Source organism: Xyrauchen texanus, chromosome 9 (assembly GCF_025860055.1).
Source record: "Xyrauchen texanus isolate HMW12.3.18 chromosome 9, RBS_HiC_50CHRs, whole genome shotgun sequence".
In the NCBI taxonomy this organism is placed as follows: domain Eukaryota; kingdom Metazoa; phylum Chordata; class Actinopteri; order Cypriniformes; family Catostomidae; genus Xyrauchen; species Xyrauchen texanus.
Window position 1 is genome coordinate 5,639,235 of NC_068284.1, and position 18,519 is coordinate 5,657,753.

An 18,519-nucleotide genomic window follows, 5' to 3' on the forward strand; every position below is an offset into this window, starting at 1 on the left:
GAAAAATCACTTGAATAATCATATTCAATTATAATTAAGGGTGTTGTTTATCTTCCTCATGAAGGGTGAGGGTCAAAAATCCCTTGTCTCTTCAGTTATATCAATACATATATATATATATATATATATATATATATATATATATATATATCCTTTCATATCAATATATATCGATATTCTGTTGCTTAACTTCTTTAATAAAGTGATGAATTAACTATATGCATGATCACATAATCAATTCTATTTTCTTATGCATAACTGAAATATACTTTGAATCATATGTGTGTTAAGAGTTAACTTTTTGATTTCAGGAACATTCCAGAGCCTCTCAGGGGAGGGGGCAGGGGGAATGCGTTAAACATAGGTTACAGATGTATTCTGTGTTTGATCTTTACTTTTCTATGATTAATTATATGGTTTAAAGTCCTATGCAATACTACCTGAATACGTGAATAGTGTGATTTTTCTATTATTATTTCTTTAGGGAAGAAATGTATGCCATTTCCACCCTCTCCTCTGCCTGAGGAGTGAACATTTTATCTCTCTTGTTTTGGCTTAAATGACCTGATAATGTGTGCTCTGGCTCTCCTGTGCCCAGAAAACAACTGTCGTTCGTCAGTGTTTCGTGTGTGCGTTTGACCTTCTACTGTCGTGGAATATCATGATGAATCTCTCTAAGTTGTAAGAAAACTCTTGAGTCTTGAGTTCCAGATGCCAAAATTGTAGTTTATTGAACACCAACAAACATGAGACCGGCCAGCTGTCCGTTCTGACTCATTTTTCTAAGTTCTCAGTTATATACCTTTTTTGTTATCTTGTTACCCACTGTCTCTGACGCATGAGGTCACTGCCTTGTCTCTTTCCCACCAATATGTTCTACGTCCTTTGTTAATTAAATATTGGTGGGAGATCCCTGTCTATCTATTAAAAAGAAAAAGAAACATATATCTTTGGTAGCCTCTCATAACTTGACCTCATGTTACAGTTCATGGACAGAGTACATCAACTCCTAGAAACATCTGCGTAAACAGCCATGTCTCCATCAAATACTTTTTATCTTTTTCCTGCATTTTCAGCACATTCTCTCAATGGGCAGCCTTGTTTGTTCATACACATTGTTATTTGACAGAAAACACCAGCTGCAAAATTATAATACATTTAGCTTATTAAAACAAGACACCATTCATATAACTGATTAAAAGTATCTTTGAAAAGATACATACCAGCACACCAAGGATTCTCATCAGTGTACTATTGATTAACAGAAACACTTTTTGTTTTTGAAGAAATACACTTGTTTTTCAAGGTTATATACCATTCTTTGTGTTCTCTGCAGTATCAACACTTTTAGTAACCTCATATGCTCTCTCCTGGCTCACTCAAAGGCCTGGAAACTCATATAAGTATTTTGATATATAAAAACATACTAAAATATTGAATGATATATAAAAACATACTATAATATTAAAATATACTATACTACCCAGGTTTTGAACCCAGGAAGGCAGACCAGGCCGACTCGAAGACGCCCGCGATCATCTGCGAGGTCACTTCAGATGTAAATCTCGGGCTCTGACGACAAGTGCGCTGATTAATGTTGATAGGCCGCATAGCTCTCTATATGTTGTGACTTTATGTTCTTTTAGCCAATCAGGAGTAAAATAATGGAATGTACGTCCTTGCAAATGGTATAATTGATGTAAGATTTTGTGTAAGGTACGAGTTGGCTTTCGATCTCCTCGTGAGACTTTGCCGCTGGCTCTACCAATTTCACTGCAAACTATACTTCAGTAAATTTTTGATTCTTTAATTATACTTCTCGACTCCTGGTCTTCTTTCTCCATATCTGGTCCGGGTCATGACTGTTATACCCCTAACACTCAAGTAATACATCTGTTATAAACAAATAACATAATAGATGCATGAATATAGGACATCATGACCCTGCTCTGCAGGTAATCATGTCCTCAAACCATGAGATTCATCCACACAGAAGAGCAGTGCATAATAACAAGTAAAATGTTCCTCTGCAAGTAACAAGCAGTTTTATGTTTCAACTGCAAGAGGGCCGAAACAAGGGTAACAAGGGTCACCACAGGGTAGATGTTAATATACCCATGTACACATTTCACCCTCACTTTTATTTGTGCCCAAAGCCTCGTGTTGAACAAAGCATTGGTGGATAGTGGTCTGGTTACAACCCGTGTCCACCAAGGCTTGGTGAGTACTCCCCTTGATTCTTACCAGTATCCTGTACACTCTGGCCTGATCGGGGGCAGCTTGTGGTGCATCAGGGATCTGGACTACAGTTCCCAGCTCCATCACAGGACACTGAACCCGGAAGTGTTCCGGATCCCCGTAACACTAGCAGGCCGGCCCAGGCTCTACACTCACACTAGTGGTGGTGAACACTTGCACCTGAGGGGGAGAAAGGCAGGGCACTGTAGCTGCTGTTGGCAGCACGGATCCTGTGCATGGGACTCCTTGCCTCAGAAGGGCAGGAATGGGCTCTGGGGAGAGAGCAGGGGGAAAACAGAGTGAGGAGAGAGAGAGAGAGAGGTGGAGGGCTCTTCCGCCCTTGGGTACGCTGTCAAATGGTCCTCCGCCAATTGGACAGCTTCTTCCAGTGACACCGGGCGGGGACACTGGACCTATTCCGCCGTCCGTTCCGGTAATTTACGGATCAGCTGCTCCAGTGCCACCTGGTCGATAATTCCCTCTATGCCGCGGTCCCCCACCAGCAGCCATTTCCGACAGGCATCTTGGAGATGTTGGGAGAAGGCAAACGGCCGCCAGACTTTTTAACTCCATGGACCGGAGGAGCTGCCGGTACCGTTTGGGACTACGGCAAACCCGTTGCAGAATGGACTTCTTGAGGTCACCGTAGTCCAGGAGACTAGCCGCCAACAGTTGTTGGGCTGTGACTTGGGGCTCCCCGGACAAAGGAAAGAGCCGGGCCACCCAATGAACTTGCAGCCAACCCCAGATCTCAGCAGAAAGAGGTCCAGGAAGGCTTCTGGGTCATCCTCTGCCCCCAATCTTCATGAGCATGGGCGGGGGCATGGGGCTTCTGTCGCAGCCAGGGCTTTCCCTGACTTAGGAGGCTTTGGATCACCTGCCGGTCCTCTGGCTAAACTCTGAGGATCTTGTGCAACCTACGATCCTGGTCCTGTTGGAGCTCATGCAAAGCCTGCTGGTGGGAGTGGTGTAAGCCAGAGAGGGACTTGAGGACCTCAGCCAATGGTGAGGACTCCATGAGGCGTACCGTCTTTGATCTTGACTCCCGGGTTTCGGCACCAGTGTAACAAGATTTCTCAACAGAAGGGAAGGAGAACACATAGGCGGTGGGCCGGACCTCGAAATTATGAATTATGAATTTAATACTTACCTCACAGCTGTGTAAGTCTTTTTTTGCTGAGGTCACGTAATAAAATCGTAAAATGTCCTTACAAACTCTTACTTTTTTAAACCGGCAAATAAGCAGGAGTACTAATCATAATGTTAGAAAACCTCCTGTTTCCTTGACAACCAATGTAAATAATGAACACAGATGACCAGGAAGCTGCGTTCTTGAAATTACAATTTTGTTGTAAATCATTAAAAATGTAAATTTAGTTCTGTAGTTCAGTAATACTGAGGTAAAATTGAGGTGTTTTATCCATTTAGCCTCAAATGTAAAAAGCCCTGTAACCCCCCTTTCCCAGACAAGTTGGGCAAAGATTGTTCAATGTACAAATTTATGGGTGAACCTGCAAACCACAGAGAGTACAGTAGCTGAAAAAGCCGTATTGGCATTTAACTTAAATTCCGAAGACGTCCAAGATGTGCCGGCTAATGTTGGATTTCACAGAAAATGCTACATGCTCTTCACCAACAAAGAACACATAAGAAGAGCACGTAAGAAGATAGAAAATGCAGCTAACAACAGTGAAGGTTTGTTTCAAATGTATAATTTTTATATAAAACGTTTCATTTATATACGTTTAACCCCTTGCTAGTCAGCCCCAATTTTGGCAAGTGATGCATTCATGACATCCCCAAAATAAAAAGGTTGCTGCTCAGAAGTCATTCTGAATATACACATAACCAACATATATTTAGAAAGCCAACCCTTGAGAGTTTAAATTTCAAGACTCAAAATTAACCAGACTATTATTAATATTGAGATATATAAGCTCAAACATAGAAACAAAAACAACAAATATTAAAAATATATTTATAAAATGTATAAAAATATTATGTGAATTTAGGATTGCAACTTAACCACAACTAAAACATGGGGATTTTTTAAAGACAATCATCCCGCACATCCTATTCAATATTCTATAATAAAATCAACTAATCGAATATTCGAAAATCGTGACTCATCCCTAATTAATATAGTATTTCAGTGCAAGTGGATGACATCACAAGTAGCAAAAGGCAGTGCAATATGTGTGTAAGTGGGGTCAAATGTTCATAGCAAATTTAAAAATAAAAAAAATAAACCAATGTAGCAGCATCGTAGTGTAAACTACCAGTGTATTTGTGCAAGAGTCAATCAGCTGCCCTTAGGTTATTGGAGGGTGGGGGTGGAAGGAAGAGGCTCTCTATGATTCCCCTATAGAAAGTTAAGAGGATGGATTTGTGGGAGATGAGCCTTCCTCAACTGTGGGAGGAAGTGCAGAGGTTTTTGGACTTTCTTGGCCAGGTTCTGTTGGTGGTGTCGATAGATCAAGATGGGTCATCTGTGATGTGGATACTAAGCAACTCTGTGATCTTGACCTGCTCCATTCATGGTGCTGTTGATGTGATGATTGTCAACGATCACCTCTGTAGTCATTTGGGTGTGGAGAGATATGACGTTGTCCTGTCCGTGTCTGTGTGTTAGATAAACAACTGAATTATATTCAGATAAATAAACACAGAAAGCACACATTACTAGATAATTTTAAATCACATTTTTCATCTTGACATTTGTATTAAGATGCTAACCATCTTAAACGAGCTTGACAAGACTACTGCAGTTCTGACCACAAATAATTTTGTTAAATAGCTCAAAAACAGCATCTTTAAATAAAATATTTTTCCACCATATTCCATCTTATACCTGTTCTGTTATGTAGGTGAAGCCCAACCATTGCCTCATTGTATAAACTGTGACAATCAACCATAAATGGCTTATATAACTCCATGACTACCACTATAAAGTTGTATGTTTGTTTTGCTTTGCACTCTTTTTAGCTGATAATTATTCTAGCTTACTTGTAGCCTAGGTAGCTTGCTATAAACCAATCCAACCTGGACATACCTGTCAAATTATTTCCTACTGTCTTCCCGTTTAAATATTTACCCGTAATTATCCCGTATTTGAATACTCTTTGCTTAGTTCATTGTGTATGTACCGAATGATTTGGATTAGCCTAAGCAACATACCGTTAGACCTAGCTTTACTGCTCCACTACCAACATTCTTTCGTGGCTACTGTTCTCATCAACGACAACGCATATATTCACTACGAAGTATAGCTTGCAGTCTTAAATACAACTTATATGAAAAGCATTAAGATATAGGGGTGTATAATCATTGTAAAACAAATCTTACCTTTGACGTTGTCTTGCCGAGACACACCGGTCTCTCCAGGTTGGGTTGTAGACTAATTTGGCTTCAGACTGACACGAGTCACGCGACGCCGGTTCAACGAATAACGTGATTGGCCAAATCAATTCAACAAGGTAACAACACAAGCGTTGATTGGATCTCACTCCGGCCAACGTTTGTGATCAGCTAGCAAAATTAAATCTATTTTTATACTTTAATGTGCAACTATTGGCGTTGGAAACAATCGGTAATCTTTTTGTGAATTATTCATACAGACAAATAAAAAAATGAGCCAGACAGCTGCTGGGTAACTATCAAATCAAAAACTAAACGAGATAGACAGACTCGGCCCACCGCCTAACAGGGAAGCAGGTTTTTTCAGGCTCAGGTATGACATTTAATCGGCCAATTCAGTGCTTTACAACTTCACAAACTCATCGGCTTCACAGGCACGTGGCCACTTAAACACATCAGCTTTAAAAACACAATGGATTCAAATGCAACAGCTTCTGTAACACCATGGCCTTCCTTGTGCCAGACTCCTCTCTCTGCTGGTGGCGTGGCTGCTTATATGCCACTCTCCTCATGTTCACTGGAATAAGAGACAAGTGTTAAATGATCTAGTTCAGGTGCAAGCACCCTTACCGCTTTCTCTCCTTCCAGACGTCTTTTGCAAGCTGTGCAAGAAGATAGACACATAGTTTGGTAGTACAACCAGTTCCTTTCACCACCTCAAGCAGCATCCTGTGCCATACGAGGAATGCATGACAACTCCGTGGGCCATCGCTTGCCTCTGCCTCTTCTTCTGCCGTATGTGAGAAATAGTAAAATAGTTGTGGCCAGCTCACACAGCTGGAGAAGAGAACTTGCCAATGTCCAGAAGGACCTCAGTCTACCAAGTTACCAGCTTATTACAGAGTCACCTACCAGGTGGGGATCCAGAGAACAAATGGCTGTTCAAGTCCAAGAGCAAGAACCAGCCATAAGCAAAGTCCATGCTTCTGACAAAAAGGCAAGACATTTGGTTCCTACCTGGTATGACCTCGAGGTGCTGGAGTCTGTTCACAAAGCTCTAGATTCTAGATTTCACCTATGCACTTTCAGGTGAGGAATATGTGACAGTTTCCTATATCAAACCAGTTCTTTCTCTGTTAAACACAAACATCCTTGCACCTTAAGACGAAGATACTGACATTTTAGAGTACCTCAATGACAAATATTTTGATCCTGAGACCAACAGGCTGTTGCACATGTACTCCCTAACTGATCCAAGGTTTAAAACCACTTATATTGAGTACCACACAATTGAGGAGGTGAAATCCCAAGCGGTTGATGAGTTAAGTGTCCCTACTTGCTAAAGGTCGACCGATTAATCGGCCGATTTTTTGCATGTTTTACATAATCGGCATTGGCCAATATCCACGTATATCAAGCCGATTATTAGGCAGGCATATCAAGCCGATTATTAGGCAGGCGCATCTGTGGGCAGCCTAGTGTTGTTGTGGAACACGTGTTCGACGCACACTGCCCCTAGAGTCATTTTCCAGCAGAGTGAGCAGACCTCATCCAGTGCCTAAGGAAGGAGCTAAGTTCCTTGGAGAAAACAGTAAGGGTTAAATTTGTATAACTTCTTTGGATTTAATTAAAAACTTTTGATATGTTACTGCCAACTTCAAGAAAAAACGTGACAAACGCGACATGACGTTCGGCTACTTTGGATATTGATAGCGTAGTTGAATTTGCATTATCACAGCAGAAGGGTTGCTATCATGTCACAATAAGTAAGCAAGAATTTTGCAATTACAGAGAGTGAATCTGAGACTTTTATTTGTTCTGTTTGTGTGTCTTATATTTGAGAGGGTTGTCACTCAATGCAGATAAATAAGTAATAAAAATATACCAACGCAGTATAGGCTATTGAAGGACTGGCTTTGGTAAGCTCGGACGTTATCGGTTCTACTTTCGGTACTGGAGAAATTAAGAAAATACATTCTTTATTGCTATAAAGAGAAAGTTATTTTATCTCGCCAGCCATTTCTATGTATAATAATATGAAACCCTTTGTCTGTGATGCAATTTAGCTATTCGCAGTCAGAGAGAGAGAGAGAGAGAGAACTCACTCACGCGGTGCCACAGCGAGCACAACACGAGCCCAGCTTAATGAGTGACAGAACTAAACATTCAAACATAGCCTGGTTTAGATCTGTGATTATTAGTCTGATTTTATTTTAGATTTCGTCTTCCAAAGATTATAAATAGAATATTTATACATAAGCCGCATTCTGTCTAGCACAACTTCCTTCCCTTCACAGCGGTGCACTGACATTTCTCCCTAAAACTCAAACTTAACATCAGAATCAGCACGATCGGTGATTGTTCTAAAATGCAGTCTAGCTACTGTTGCTAAATTGCGGGACGCGTTTAATAATAAAAAGAGCGCAAGAGATACTGTTCCCAAGGCGGCGCGTGCTCCGAAACACACCGCAAAGAGACAAGCAAAGTATAGGCTACTTTGGGTTTCCTGCGTCTAAACGATCAACTATACACAAAAATATGTCAAAACGACCGGCTTGGAGATTCACTTAAACACAGTTTATGTCTTAAATGGACGTAGTTATGGAAATAGTTGGGGAGAAAATATGCTGCATCAGGAGCCTATTAGATCTGAACTCGGTCTTAAAGGGGAAGCTGTCTATTAAACATATGACGATTGAGCCATTACTGCGAATCAAACAACAAAAAGCAAAGAGAAAATCACTTACAGCTCTTGAATGAATAACTTCTGCATTAATCTATCTATGATAAACTATGCAGTGTTATTTTACAATTGATTACTTTATTAGATTTCTTTTTAGACCACACCTGAACAGTAACGTTAGACCTTCCTGAAATTAAATCACTGTGCCTATATAACGTTTATATTTGTGTATATATATATAATATATATATATATATATATAAACAAAAAGAACCGTTAAGAATACCGTTAAAGTACCGGATCGATAAGCAGTATCGGTAAGATAGTAATACCATTAAACCCTTAACGATTCCCATCCCTAGTTATGCCTGTGCTTCTCTTGGATGCTCTGAATATTGGATTACGTGTCTGGATTGCCCCTTAATTAAAGCTGCATTTGGATCTCAACCTTTGAGTCTCGGAGCAGTTCGTAACACCTGTTTTGTTTATTTAATATATTTGTTATACATTATTTATACAATATGTTTTTACATTATACATTTTTAATTTTAAGTGTACAAGTGCAGATTGGTCAAGTGTTCAATAAATGTATTTGTTGAGAAATGTTGTCCATCTTAAGTAATTATTTGTGTTACATTTTATCTTTCAATTAAAAGATTCAAATAAGAGGTTAAAAACAAGCACATATCGGCCAAAATAAATCGGCAGCATTAATCGGCCATCAGCCGACCCGGATTTCAAAAGATCGGCATCGGCCTGAAAAAACCAATATCGGTCGACCTCTACTACTTGCTAACACTTACTTTGAGCATGACACTGTGATGTCCAATCTAACAGCAAGTGCAGAAACTGCACTACCTAGCCACCAGCCAGTAAAAATAAGTCAGTGGGGAGCTTCTTTAAAGAGGAAGCATCCTCCTATTCTTGTAGAGCTTTGTCCCAATGGGGGGCCATTGAGGAAGAAAGCTATATGCCATCTGCAAATGCTTACAGTGACACAAATCCACTTGATGGAGAATCAATGAGGAAAATGTCCCAATATTTGCAAAACTAGCCTATAAGTACTATGTGTTCCAGCAACTAGTTTCCCATCGGAGAGAGTTTTCAGTGCCAGTTGGAACATAATGTCATGCCACAGAGCATCTCTTAAACCAGAAACAGTTGATAGACTCATGTTCTTAGCTAAAAACTTGTAAAATGTGTACCTTCTGATACCCCAGTTGCAGTGTAAAATATATGTGAATTGCATTGTTCTATAGAAGCTGACAGAGTGCTCTTTTTGTACCTGTTTTGCACTATTTCATCATATTGTTACAGTTAAATATGATTAAACATCATTCCTTGTGTTCATTCACTTTAAAACACTTTACGTTAAATCACTTGAAGTAATATGCAATAAAAGAAACTGATACATTGTTTTGTCCTTTTCTTTTCATACTAACCATTTTTCCATTCAAGGATTTTTTGTGGAAAAGTTTTAGCGCATCAAAATTAAGCTGATGGAAACGAAAATTATCGCTAAAATTTCACAAGTGTTGACATAGTTTATTCTCTAGAGTTAAATGGAAAAATATTATGTCAATACTTTAACTGTTGAGAAAAACTGGTTTGGAAACACTTTTTGTAGAGAAACTGGCATTAACTAAAACATAATTTACCATTCATTAGCCTGTGTTAATCATGACAAGGTATACATCATTGAAAGCCAATTTATTGTACGCGTTTATGGATTCATCTTAACACCATGTAGATACGATGCTGCAAACATGACACTTCCAGGAGTGCCAACACAAATATCTCATATCATGCACATTGACAAGTGCACGGAGACCAAATTAATGGCCACTGATTGTGGTTGATTGCAGCAGCCATCCATTTATTTATTTATGTTACTTTTCCACACCATTCAAAATAATAGACGGCACTCATAGAACTATCCCAAAATATATATATATATATATATATATAAAAAAACATTATTTCGGTGTACAAAGATGTTTTAAATAAAAAATAAATACACAAAACTAGGAGAAAAGCTTCAGTTTGTTTTTTTGGAACACTAACATAACTACAGGTATCCATGCCCCAAACACACGCTATTGGTTGAGCTAGAAATGGATGTGTTGGGCTGAGCGGGCCATTAACACTATCAAAACATTAATGTTTTGATAGAGCCTGGGAGGCTCAGTGTTGACACTTTACTTATATTTGTCAATGAACAATAGACTGGGATAGTAGAATATCTTTTGACATTATAAAAAAGTTACATACTCCACCTTTAAATCTCACTAAATTTAGTTAGATGCATAGGCCTACTTCTGTTCCTAAATACTTCTTTTCTTTTTTTATTCTATGACTTTCAAACTACATCAGATCTAGTAAAATGAAGCTGTGCAACTTCAAATACAGTGTTGACTATGAAATGAACTGCTCACAATGACAATTTTGGAAAATGCTTATTTAGATGGGTCTTTAAATTACGTAATTGGGTGAAACTCTTCTCACAGGAAGTGCAGTGAAATGGCTTCTCTCCAGTATGCACGCTCTCATGTGATTTCAGGTGTCCCGAGTAAGAGAAACTCTTTCCACAAAAAGAACACACGTAAGGCTTCACATTTGCATGAGTTGACACATGTGCCCTTAGATGTGATGCCCACGTATACGTCTTACCACACTGATCACACTTAAATGGTCTTAATCCAGAGTGATAGCGCAGATGAACTGTGAGATGGCCTTTTTGTTTGAAACTCTTTCCACACTGAAGACATGTGAAAGGTTTCTCTCCAGTGTGAATTCTCATGTGATGCAGAAGATGTCCTTTCTCTACGAAACTCTTTCCACACTGAGAACAGGCGTAAGGCTTCTCTCCAGTGTGAATTCTTACATGACGCAGAAGATGTCCTTTCTCTATGAAACTCTTTCCACACTGAGAGCAGGAGTAAGGTTTCTCTCCAGTGTGAATTCTCATGTGACACTTAAGGGTTGTTTTACATGCAAAACTTTTTCCACATTGAAAGCACAAGAAAGGCTTCTCTCCCGTGTGAAGTTTTAAGTGAGTGTTAAGGTTTCTTTTGCGTGAGAAACTCTTTTCACACTGATTGCAGGTGAAAGGCTTCTCTCCCGTGTGAATTCTCATGTGACAGTTGAAATCTCCTTTTCGTGTGAAACTCTTTCCACACTGATGGCAAGTGAAAGATTTTTTGGCTCTTGCTCTCCGAGGTATTTTCTGTGCGAAATCAATTTCAGTCTTTGAGCCACTAAAAGATTCTTCTCCAGTCATGAAATGATCAAACGTATGATGCTGATGATGTTTCTCCTCCACGTCATTCAGTTCTTGACTTTCTTCTTTTACTTTTATCATGTCTAAAATGAACAAAGTAAATTGAGAGATGAGAGAAATACAACTGAATCCCTATTTAATGGCAGTAGCAGCAAAGGCCAAGTTTCTACTTTTATGCGATCTTTATGTTGAAGCTTAATGTAGATGCTGGTATTATTTAACTATAACTTTACAGTTTCTTTGATTTTCTAAAATAAAATGTAGTGAACGGTCAGTAGCTTTGTGACCTTAATGTACCTCAACATTATGAATATTTAAAGAGCAACTATTATGGTTTTTAAACATGCCTAATTTAGTTTTAAAATCTCATACAATAGATTTCCATGCATCTAAGGTCAGAAAACACTTTAATTTGCTCATAATTTAAATTGCAGCAGTACCTTTTTCCCCCCAGTGTCAAAAACGACTCGTTCAATGATCCATTCATTCTAAACTCCTCCTTTCAGAGAGCCTACTCTGCTCTGATTGGTCAGATGTAGACTAGTGTTTGAGGGCGGGTCAAAGCTGTTCGCGAGCAGCCAGTGAAGACCAGAGGCGGGTCAATACAGGAAGTAACGGGGTGGTCATGGCGCAATGGCACATGCCATTGGTGTGAGAGACCCGGGTTCGAATCCACTGTGAGACACCACTGTGTCCCTGAGCAAGACACTTAACCCCTAGTTGCTCCAGAGGCGTGCGACCTCTGACATATATAACAATTGTAAGTCGCTTTGAATAAAAGCGTCAGCTAAATGAATAAATGTAAATGTAAGTAAGTCTGGAATTACTAACGACTTGTTTCAGTTGATCAGATTCAGTTGGGGAATCAGTATTGACTTTTGGGAGTCAATAACTCAGTTTGATTTTTGAAACTTTGCAGACTATTTTTAACAATCAAAAACAGCTATATAACACACTACATGAAAAGTAATATTTGAAAATCATAATAGGTGCTCTTTAAGAATTGTCACCAACCTCTTTGTTCCTCTGTATGTTTTATTTGGTGTGTCACTGGATCATTCATGACTTCAGTCTCCTCTTTAACAAACTTCATTTTTGAAATAGTATGCCAGTAGTTCAGTGGTTACACTTCAAGGTTTTTCTCCTTTTTCACATGTAGGGTGATGGAAATAATAACAGCATTTATTGGTTAATTGTTGTAGAAGTGGTTTCACTGAAGAGGTGAATCACAATCTCTGTGTGTTGTGGTGGAGCAGATCTGAAAAAAGGACCAGATTCCTTAATTTATACAATATCCCTTTGCTGTAGGAAATACCATTATTTAAATAATGATCATTTGCAACCAAAGGATGAATGCAGATATTAAACAAAAAAAAAAATACAAAATGGACATATTGAAGATTACAATACAATCAAGCATCTGAATTTGGAGTTCAAAAATAGTCCAGTTATATAGCTCATAGCTCAAAATATAAGCACAAAAAATAGCTTGTTTAAAGAGGATTCATGCAGAGTAGTGTGTAAAATATGAAAGCTTGCTGACAAATGATGGCAGGATTTAAATAGATTCAAGGAGGAGATGATAAAAAGAATAACACTGGTGTATCCACCCAATCATTGTCTTATGCCCCAATTCAACCTAGAGCCAAAACCAGCTTCGAACCACAAACTGCTAACGTCAGAGGCTATTGGGTTGGATAATGTCAGCAAAAATAATAAAACAACTGCAGCTCAAAAGACAAAAATAGATTGCTCATAATAAATTCATGTCATTTATGTCAATTGATTGTTATGAATAATATTAATTAGGCTATATATATATATATATATCACATCACATCTAACCAGTTCATATACAGCAGGTTGTGTTGAAATAAGATGGTGAAATAAATGTTAATCTGAAAATAAAAGATTTTGAATTATTAAAAATATTTCCAAATCTCCTAAGACTTGTAAACTCCAATCTCTTTTTATTATGTTATTTTTAAATATCAAAGGCATGAATTTATTGCTGATTTTTTTGGCATAACTTAGTGAAACATTTACAAGCAGAGATATTATATTTCTTCTTATTCTGAACCCGATTCCTTTCTGCTTTTTCTCTCTTACTGTGCTAACCAATCAGTGTATGTGCCCCACTTAAATGAGAGTTGAGTAGAAAATTCTGATGAATAAAATTAACAAAACTGGTCCATTCTGGTTTTACATTCAAATATAGTCTAGGTTAAATCTCCCAATTTCCATACAATAATTAAAATATTTTCTTAGCCACAAGGCCTTCTATTGTTCCATATATTCAATATGTAAAATAAAATAAAAATGTCTGCATGTACTCAAACACGAATATTATTTGAATATTAATATTAAACATAAAGGTCTTTAACATACATCAAAAGCTGTTTCAAACAATCCTGCACCCAAACAAACATTTCCATTCCCCAGCATATTTCCTCACAAGAACTAGAGAAACAAACACTAAACAATAACAAGTACTTAAACATATTTAAACCATCCACTTACATAAGTGTTGAACAAAAGATCTTTCCTCAACCAGGAGTTTAGAGGAAGCTGAATTGGCAAAATCAACAGGAGGATACAACAATATTTGCTTGTGCAGCTCCTTCACTCTTCTTCTAGTTAAACTTTAAGCACAACTCTGAGAACTACTTCACCCTCTGGAGGCAGGGATGAGTATTACACCCATGAAAAAAAAAAAATCAGGGTTGAGACAGTTATAAGACATATAAAATACCTTATATAAAGGGATAGTGCACCCAAAAATGAAAATTCATAATTTACTCACCCTCGTGCCATCACAAATGTAAATTAATTTCTTCAGCAGAACACAAACAAAGATCTTTCGAAGAATATCTCAGATCTGTAGAACCATACTATGCAAGTGAATGGTGATCAGGCCTTTGGAACTCCAAAAATGGGATACGTAAAGTCAGCATAAACATAATCCATCAGACTCCAGTGTTTTAATCAATGTATTCTGAAGTGATCCAGTTGGTTTTGGGTGAGAAAAGACAAAACTGTAACTCCATTTTCAGTGTACATCTTGACAGCAGTCTCCATGGTGATCATGATTTTAAGTTCAATTACACTTCCTATAGAGCCATCTAGTCTGCGTCAAGCATTAGGAAGTGTAATAGAGCATGAAACCATGACCGTGCCAAGAGACTGCAATGGCAAGGTGTAACGTAAAAAGGGAGTTATATTTTGGTCTGTTCTCACCCAAAACAAACTGGACTGCTTCAGAAGACATTGACTACAGCTGGAGTCTTATGGATTATGTTTATGCTGACTTTATATCCCATTTGGAGCATCAAAGGCATGATCACCATTAACTTGCATTGTATGGAGTCAAGCCTACCTGCAAATGAAAGTGGATGAGTTACTTACCGGTGTCAATGACAAAGGACTGTTCAGACACCAGCGTCTTCCTTTTTGTATCACTTCAGCACCTTCACTGTTCCAGAGAGCTATGGACAAGGTGTTAAGTGGCCTGTCTGGGGTTCCGTGCTACTTAGATGATATCTTGGTAATAGGAGAGACAGAAATTGAGCACCTGAGTAATCTAGACACAACGCTCCAGTGAAAGTTCTAAAAGATAAATGTGAGTAGCTAAGACATGTAATTGATGCTCAGGGACTTCACAAAGAATCTTCTAAAGTAAAAGCCATAATAGAGGCTTCAGCACCTCAGGACACCAGCCAGCTCCAATCAAGGCTGACATTAAGCATTGTCATGTGCTTCTCCTCTGGACAAGTAAATTGGTCATTCACTTGTCTAAGTAAAAAAGTTACTTGTCCGCAGTACATTTAAGTTACATGCTCAAGTAACATGTCAACGTTTCTGCTGTGTGTTTCCTGAAATTTAGATCGATGCTCAACCTAATAGTGTACCTATACAATCAACTCAATTCTCTACGACAGAAATGGAAACTGCACTGGGTAGGGAGGAGGCTATTGTCATATGGTAATTATTTTACGTCACGTATGGTAGTCAAATAAACAAAAGCCTCCATCGCCACCATTAACAGCAGGGAAGATCATATTTCTATTGAATTATATCTACTTTTTCATCATGCTATTGCATCAATATCTACCATGTACAATATAGGCTATACATTATCACAATACCAACATTTCAGCAGTCGGTAGTGAAATTTGATGATCCTCAATACCAGCTTCAAAACCACAACTAATAAAAACACTAACTATTATGTTAATTAGGGAAGAATTGTTTCAAGTTCTTAAGTAATTATTTAAGACTAGTAAACAGTCAGTAATAAAATAACAATAAAAAACAGCATTGAATAGAAATAGATTAAAAATAATAGAACAAAATAAGAAAATTAACAAAGCTTCAAAAGTGTTTAACAGCAGTAGGCTATCAAGCATTCAAGTAAACAAAACTACAAACTATTTATTGTATGTTCAGCAAACACACATATAACAGCTTTTACTACATCACTAGTGTCTTATTCAATTATTTTCAGCAACAGAATAAGAATATGAACTTTGTAATAAGTGACACAGGCCTTGCCTATCATAAATATAGCAGGTTGGTTTTTTTTTTTTATAGACATTTTATTCAGTCTGCTTGTCCTGTCGGGCAAGTAAAATTCTCTTTCACTTACCCCTTTAAAAATCCACTTGTCCCAGACATGCGGCTAAGCATTAATGTCAAGCCCTGCGCTACTATGGCCGATTCAACAATGGCTTAGCCACACTTCTAAAACTACTGCATGATCTCCTGTGTAATGATAAGCCATGGGAATGGACACAGCAATACGAAACCGCTTTTCAGGAAGCCAAGAAAGCTCTTGTGAAGTCGGGATTGTTAACGCATTGTGATCCTAAGCTCCCCCTGCAGTTAGCTTGTGATGTGTCACCTTACGTTGACATTATGGAGAAGAGAGGCCAATTGTGTTCGCTTCACGCACACTGACCAAGGCAGAGAGCAAATACACGCAGATCGAGCGAGAGGATTTGGGAATAATTTTCAGTATTCAGAAATGTCATCAATACCTAGGTGGTTCATACTGCTAACTGATCGCCGGACATTAACTACCATCTTCGGACCATACACAGGTGTTCCCTCTATGGCAGAGAGCCGAATGCAAAGATGGGCTCTGCTGTTATCGGCACACACATATGAATACATCGGAAGTCAGAGTTGTACGGCAACGCAGATGGTCTATCAAGACTACCCTTACCAGTCACATGTCTAAAGAGCAAGCAAAAGGATATCTTCTAATTTGAAAAAGTGTCGATGGCTCCCATGACTTCAACACGGGTGCGAAGGTGCACAAGAAATTATCAAATTCTGTCCAAAGTCTTGGAAATGGTTAAAAATGGGCATGCTCCTAAAGATACAACCAACCTGAAACCCTACCTGTCCAGGCCAAATTAACTGTCATTCCATTCAGGGTGTCTTCTCTAGGGATGAAGGGCCATCATTCCACCATCTTTGAGGAAGATGATTCTATAGTAGCTCCATGCTGGCCATTGTGGTATAGTCCGAATGAGGAAATAGCAGTTATTTTTGGTGGCCAGGTCTGCAGGAGGACATTAAAGCAAAATCATGCCACTCTTGCCAGAAAGTGAGAAATGAACCTCAGTTGGCCACATTAAACCTGTGGGACTAGCCTCAGACCCCTTGGCAGTGAGTAGACATGGACTTTGCTGGCCCAGTTGAAGGATAAATGGTCTAGGTAGTCAGGGGCGGAGTGGGGCACTAAAATCCACCGGGAAAATTCTTACCGCACCGGCCCACCACCGGCCCAACGCAACACCAACCCCCCCCCATATATCAATAACACAAACAAAATGTATGTCAATTTAAAATACTAAATCTATTTTTTTTATCTGGATGAAGACCCAGATTATGCTATGTTTCTTGAATTCCTCCATCTGTTCAAACGCCAGTCAAGTCTAAGCATTTGGGAAGGATTTAAAGGGGTCATGACATGAGAAACCAAATTTGCCTTGATCTTTTGGTATATAAGAGGTCTTTGTATCATTAAAATGTCCTGCAAGTTTAATATTTTAAGACGTCCTCCCCATTCTAAACGAATCATTTATTTAATCAAGCTCAAAATACAGCTCGTTCTGGATTCATGGTTAGAAGTGACATGACGGTTAGAAGTGACGTACCAGCGTTTGCATATGACCGCCTCCAGCACAAGATAACTACGCTTTAAGCGCAAGACAACTACGCTCATTCCTTTTCGCCGTGCGCCTCACAAGTGTTCAGTCGATGGACAGCGAGCTCTGACAGAGACTACTTGTGCACAGGAAAATTACGATGCCACACAGATGTGCTGTTCCTGGCTGTGGTCAAACAAAACCTCTGAATAAGCTGCCGAAAGATCCAGACGTCAGGGAAAAATGGATGCAGTTTATTTTTTGCGGACGTCCCAGTCACGGCAGTGTTAACTTAAGCGTTTGTTCTGTACATTTTAAGGATGACTGTTTTGAGAACAAATCTCAATATGATGCTGGCTTTGCCAGAAAACTGTTGCTCAAAGATAAGTCCGTGCCGACTATTCTGGGAACAACGACGACGCAAACTGTAAGTAATCTATTTTAAACTTTAAACTACTTTTTAAAGCGCAATTTCATTCATTATGAATAATCACAGTGTTTTTACGTAGTTTACTTGCATATTGTTCTGGCTGGAGGCGTCAATAATTGATACATAGGCACTGACGTTAGCCAATCATAACAGTGAGCGTTAACACTGAAGTCTTAAATGGAAAACGCCCCCAAAACAGACTGTTTGAATCAGAGGATGAGAAACAGGGTGGGAAAAGGTCATAAATCACTAGATTTTAAAAGTTTTTCTTAAAAAAAATATATTAATACTATAATTGCACCTAAGGGAACATAATAATACAATAAAAAAACCCATGTCATGACCCCTTTAATGGAAATATGAAACCTGATCACTA

At 38.7% G+C, this 18,519-nt stretch overlaps 1 protein-coding gene across 7 annotated transcripts in view; it reads right to left on the minus strand.

Annotated features, from left to right (window-relative positions):
- LOC127649649 (gastrula zinc finger protein XlCGF8.2DB-like) overlaps positions 1-18,519 on the minus strand; it is a 90,027-nt gene that overhangs the window by 12,002 nt on the left and 59,506 nt on the right. For 2 of the 7 annotated variants that reach the window (XM_052134889.1, XM_052134892.1), the window contains exons 1-2: positions 14,964-15,947; positions 14,079-14,233 (exon numbers count right to left, since the gene is read on the minus strand). Coding sequence is in view for 4 of the 7 variants with exons in the window: in XM_052134885.1 (XP_051990845.1) it covers positions 10,710-11,641; positions 12,573-12,651 (1,011 nt within the window). In the remaining 3 variants the exon portion in view is untranslated. Of the gene's footprint in view, positions 1-9,977; positions 11,642-12,572; positions 12,817-14,078; positions 14,505-14,963; positions 15,948-18,519 lie in introns of those variants that run through there. The other 5 variants (XM_052134885.1, XM_052134887.1, XM_052134886.1 and 2 more) reach the window with 5 other exon arrangements.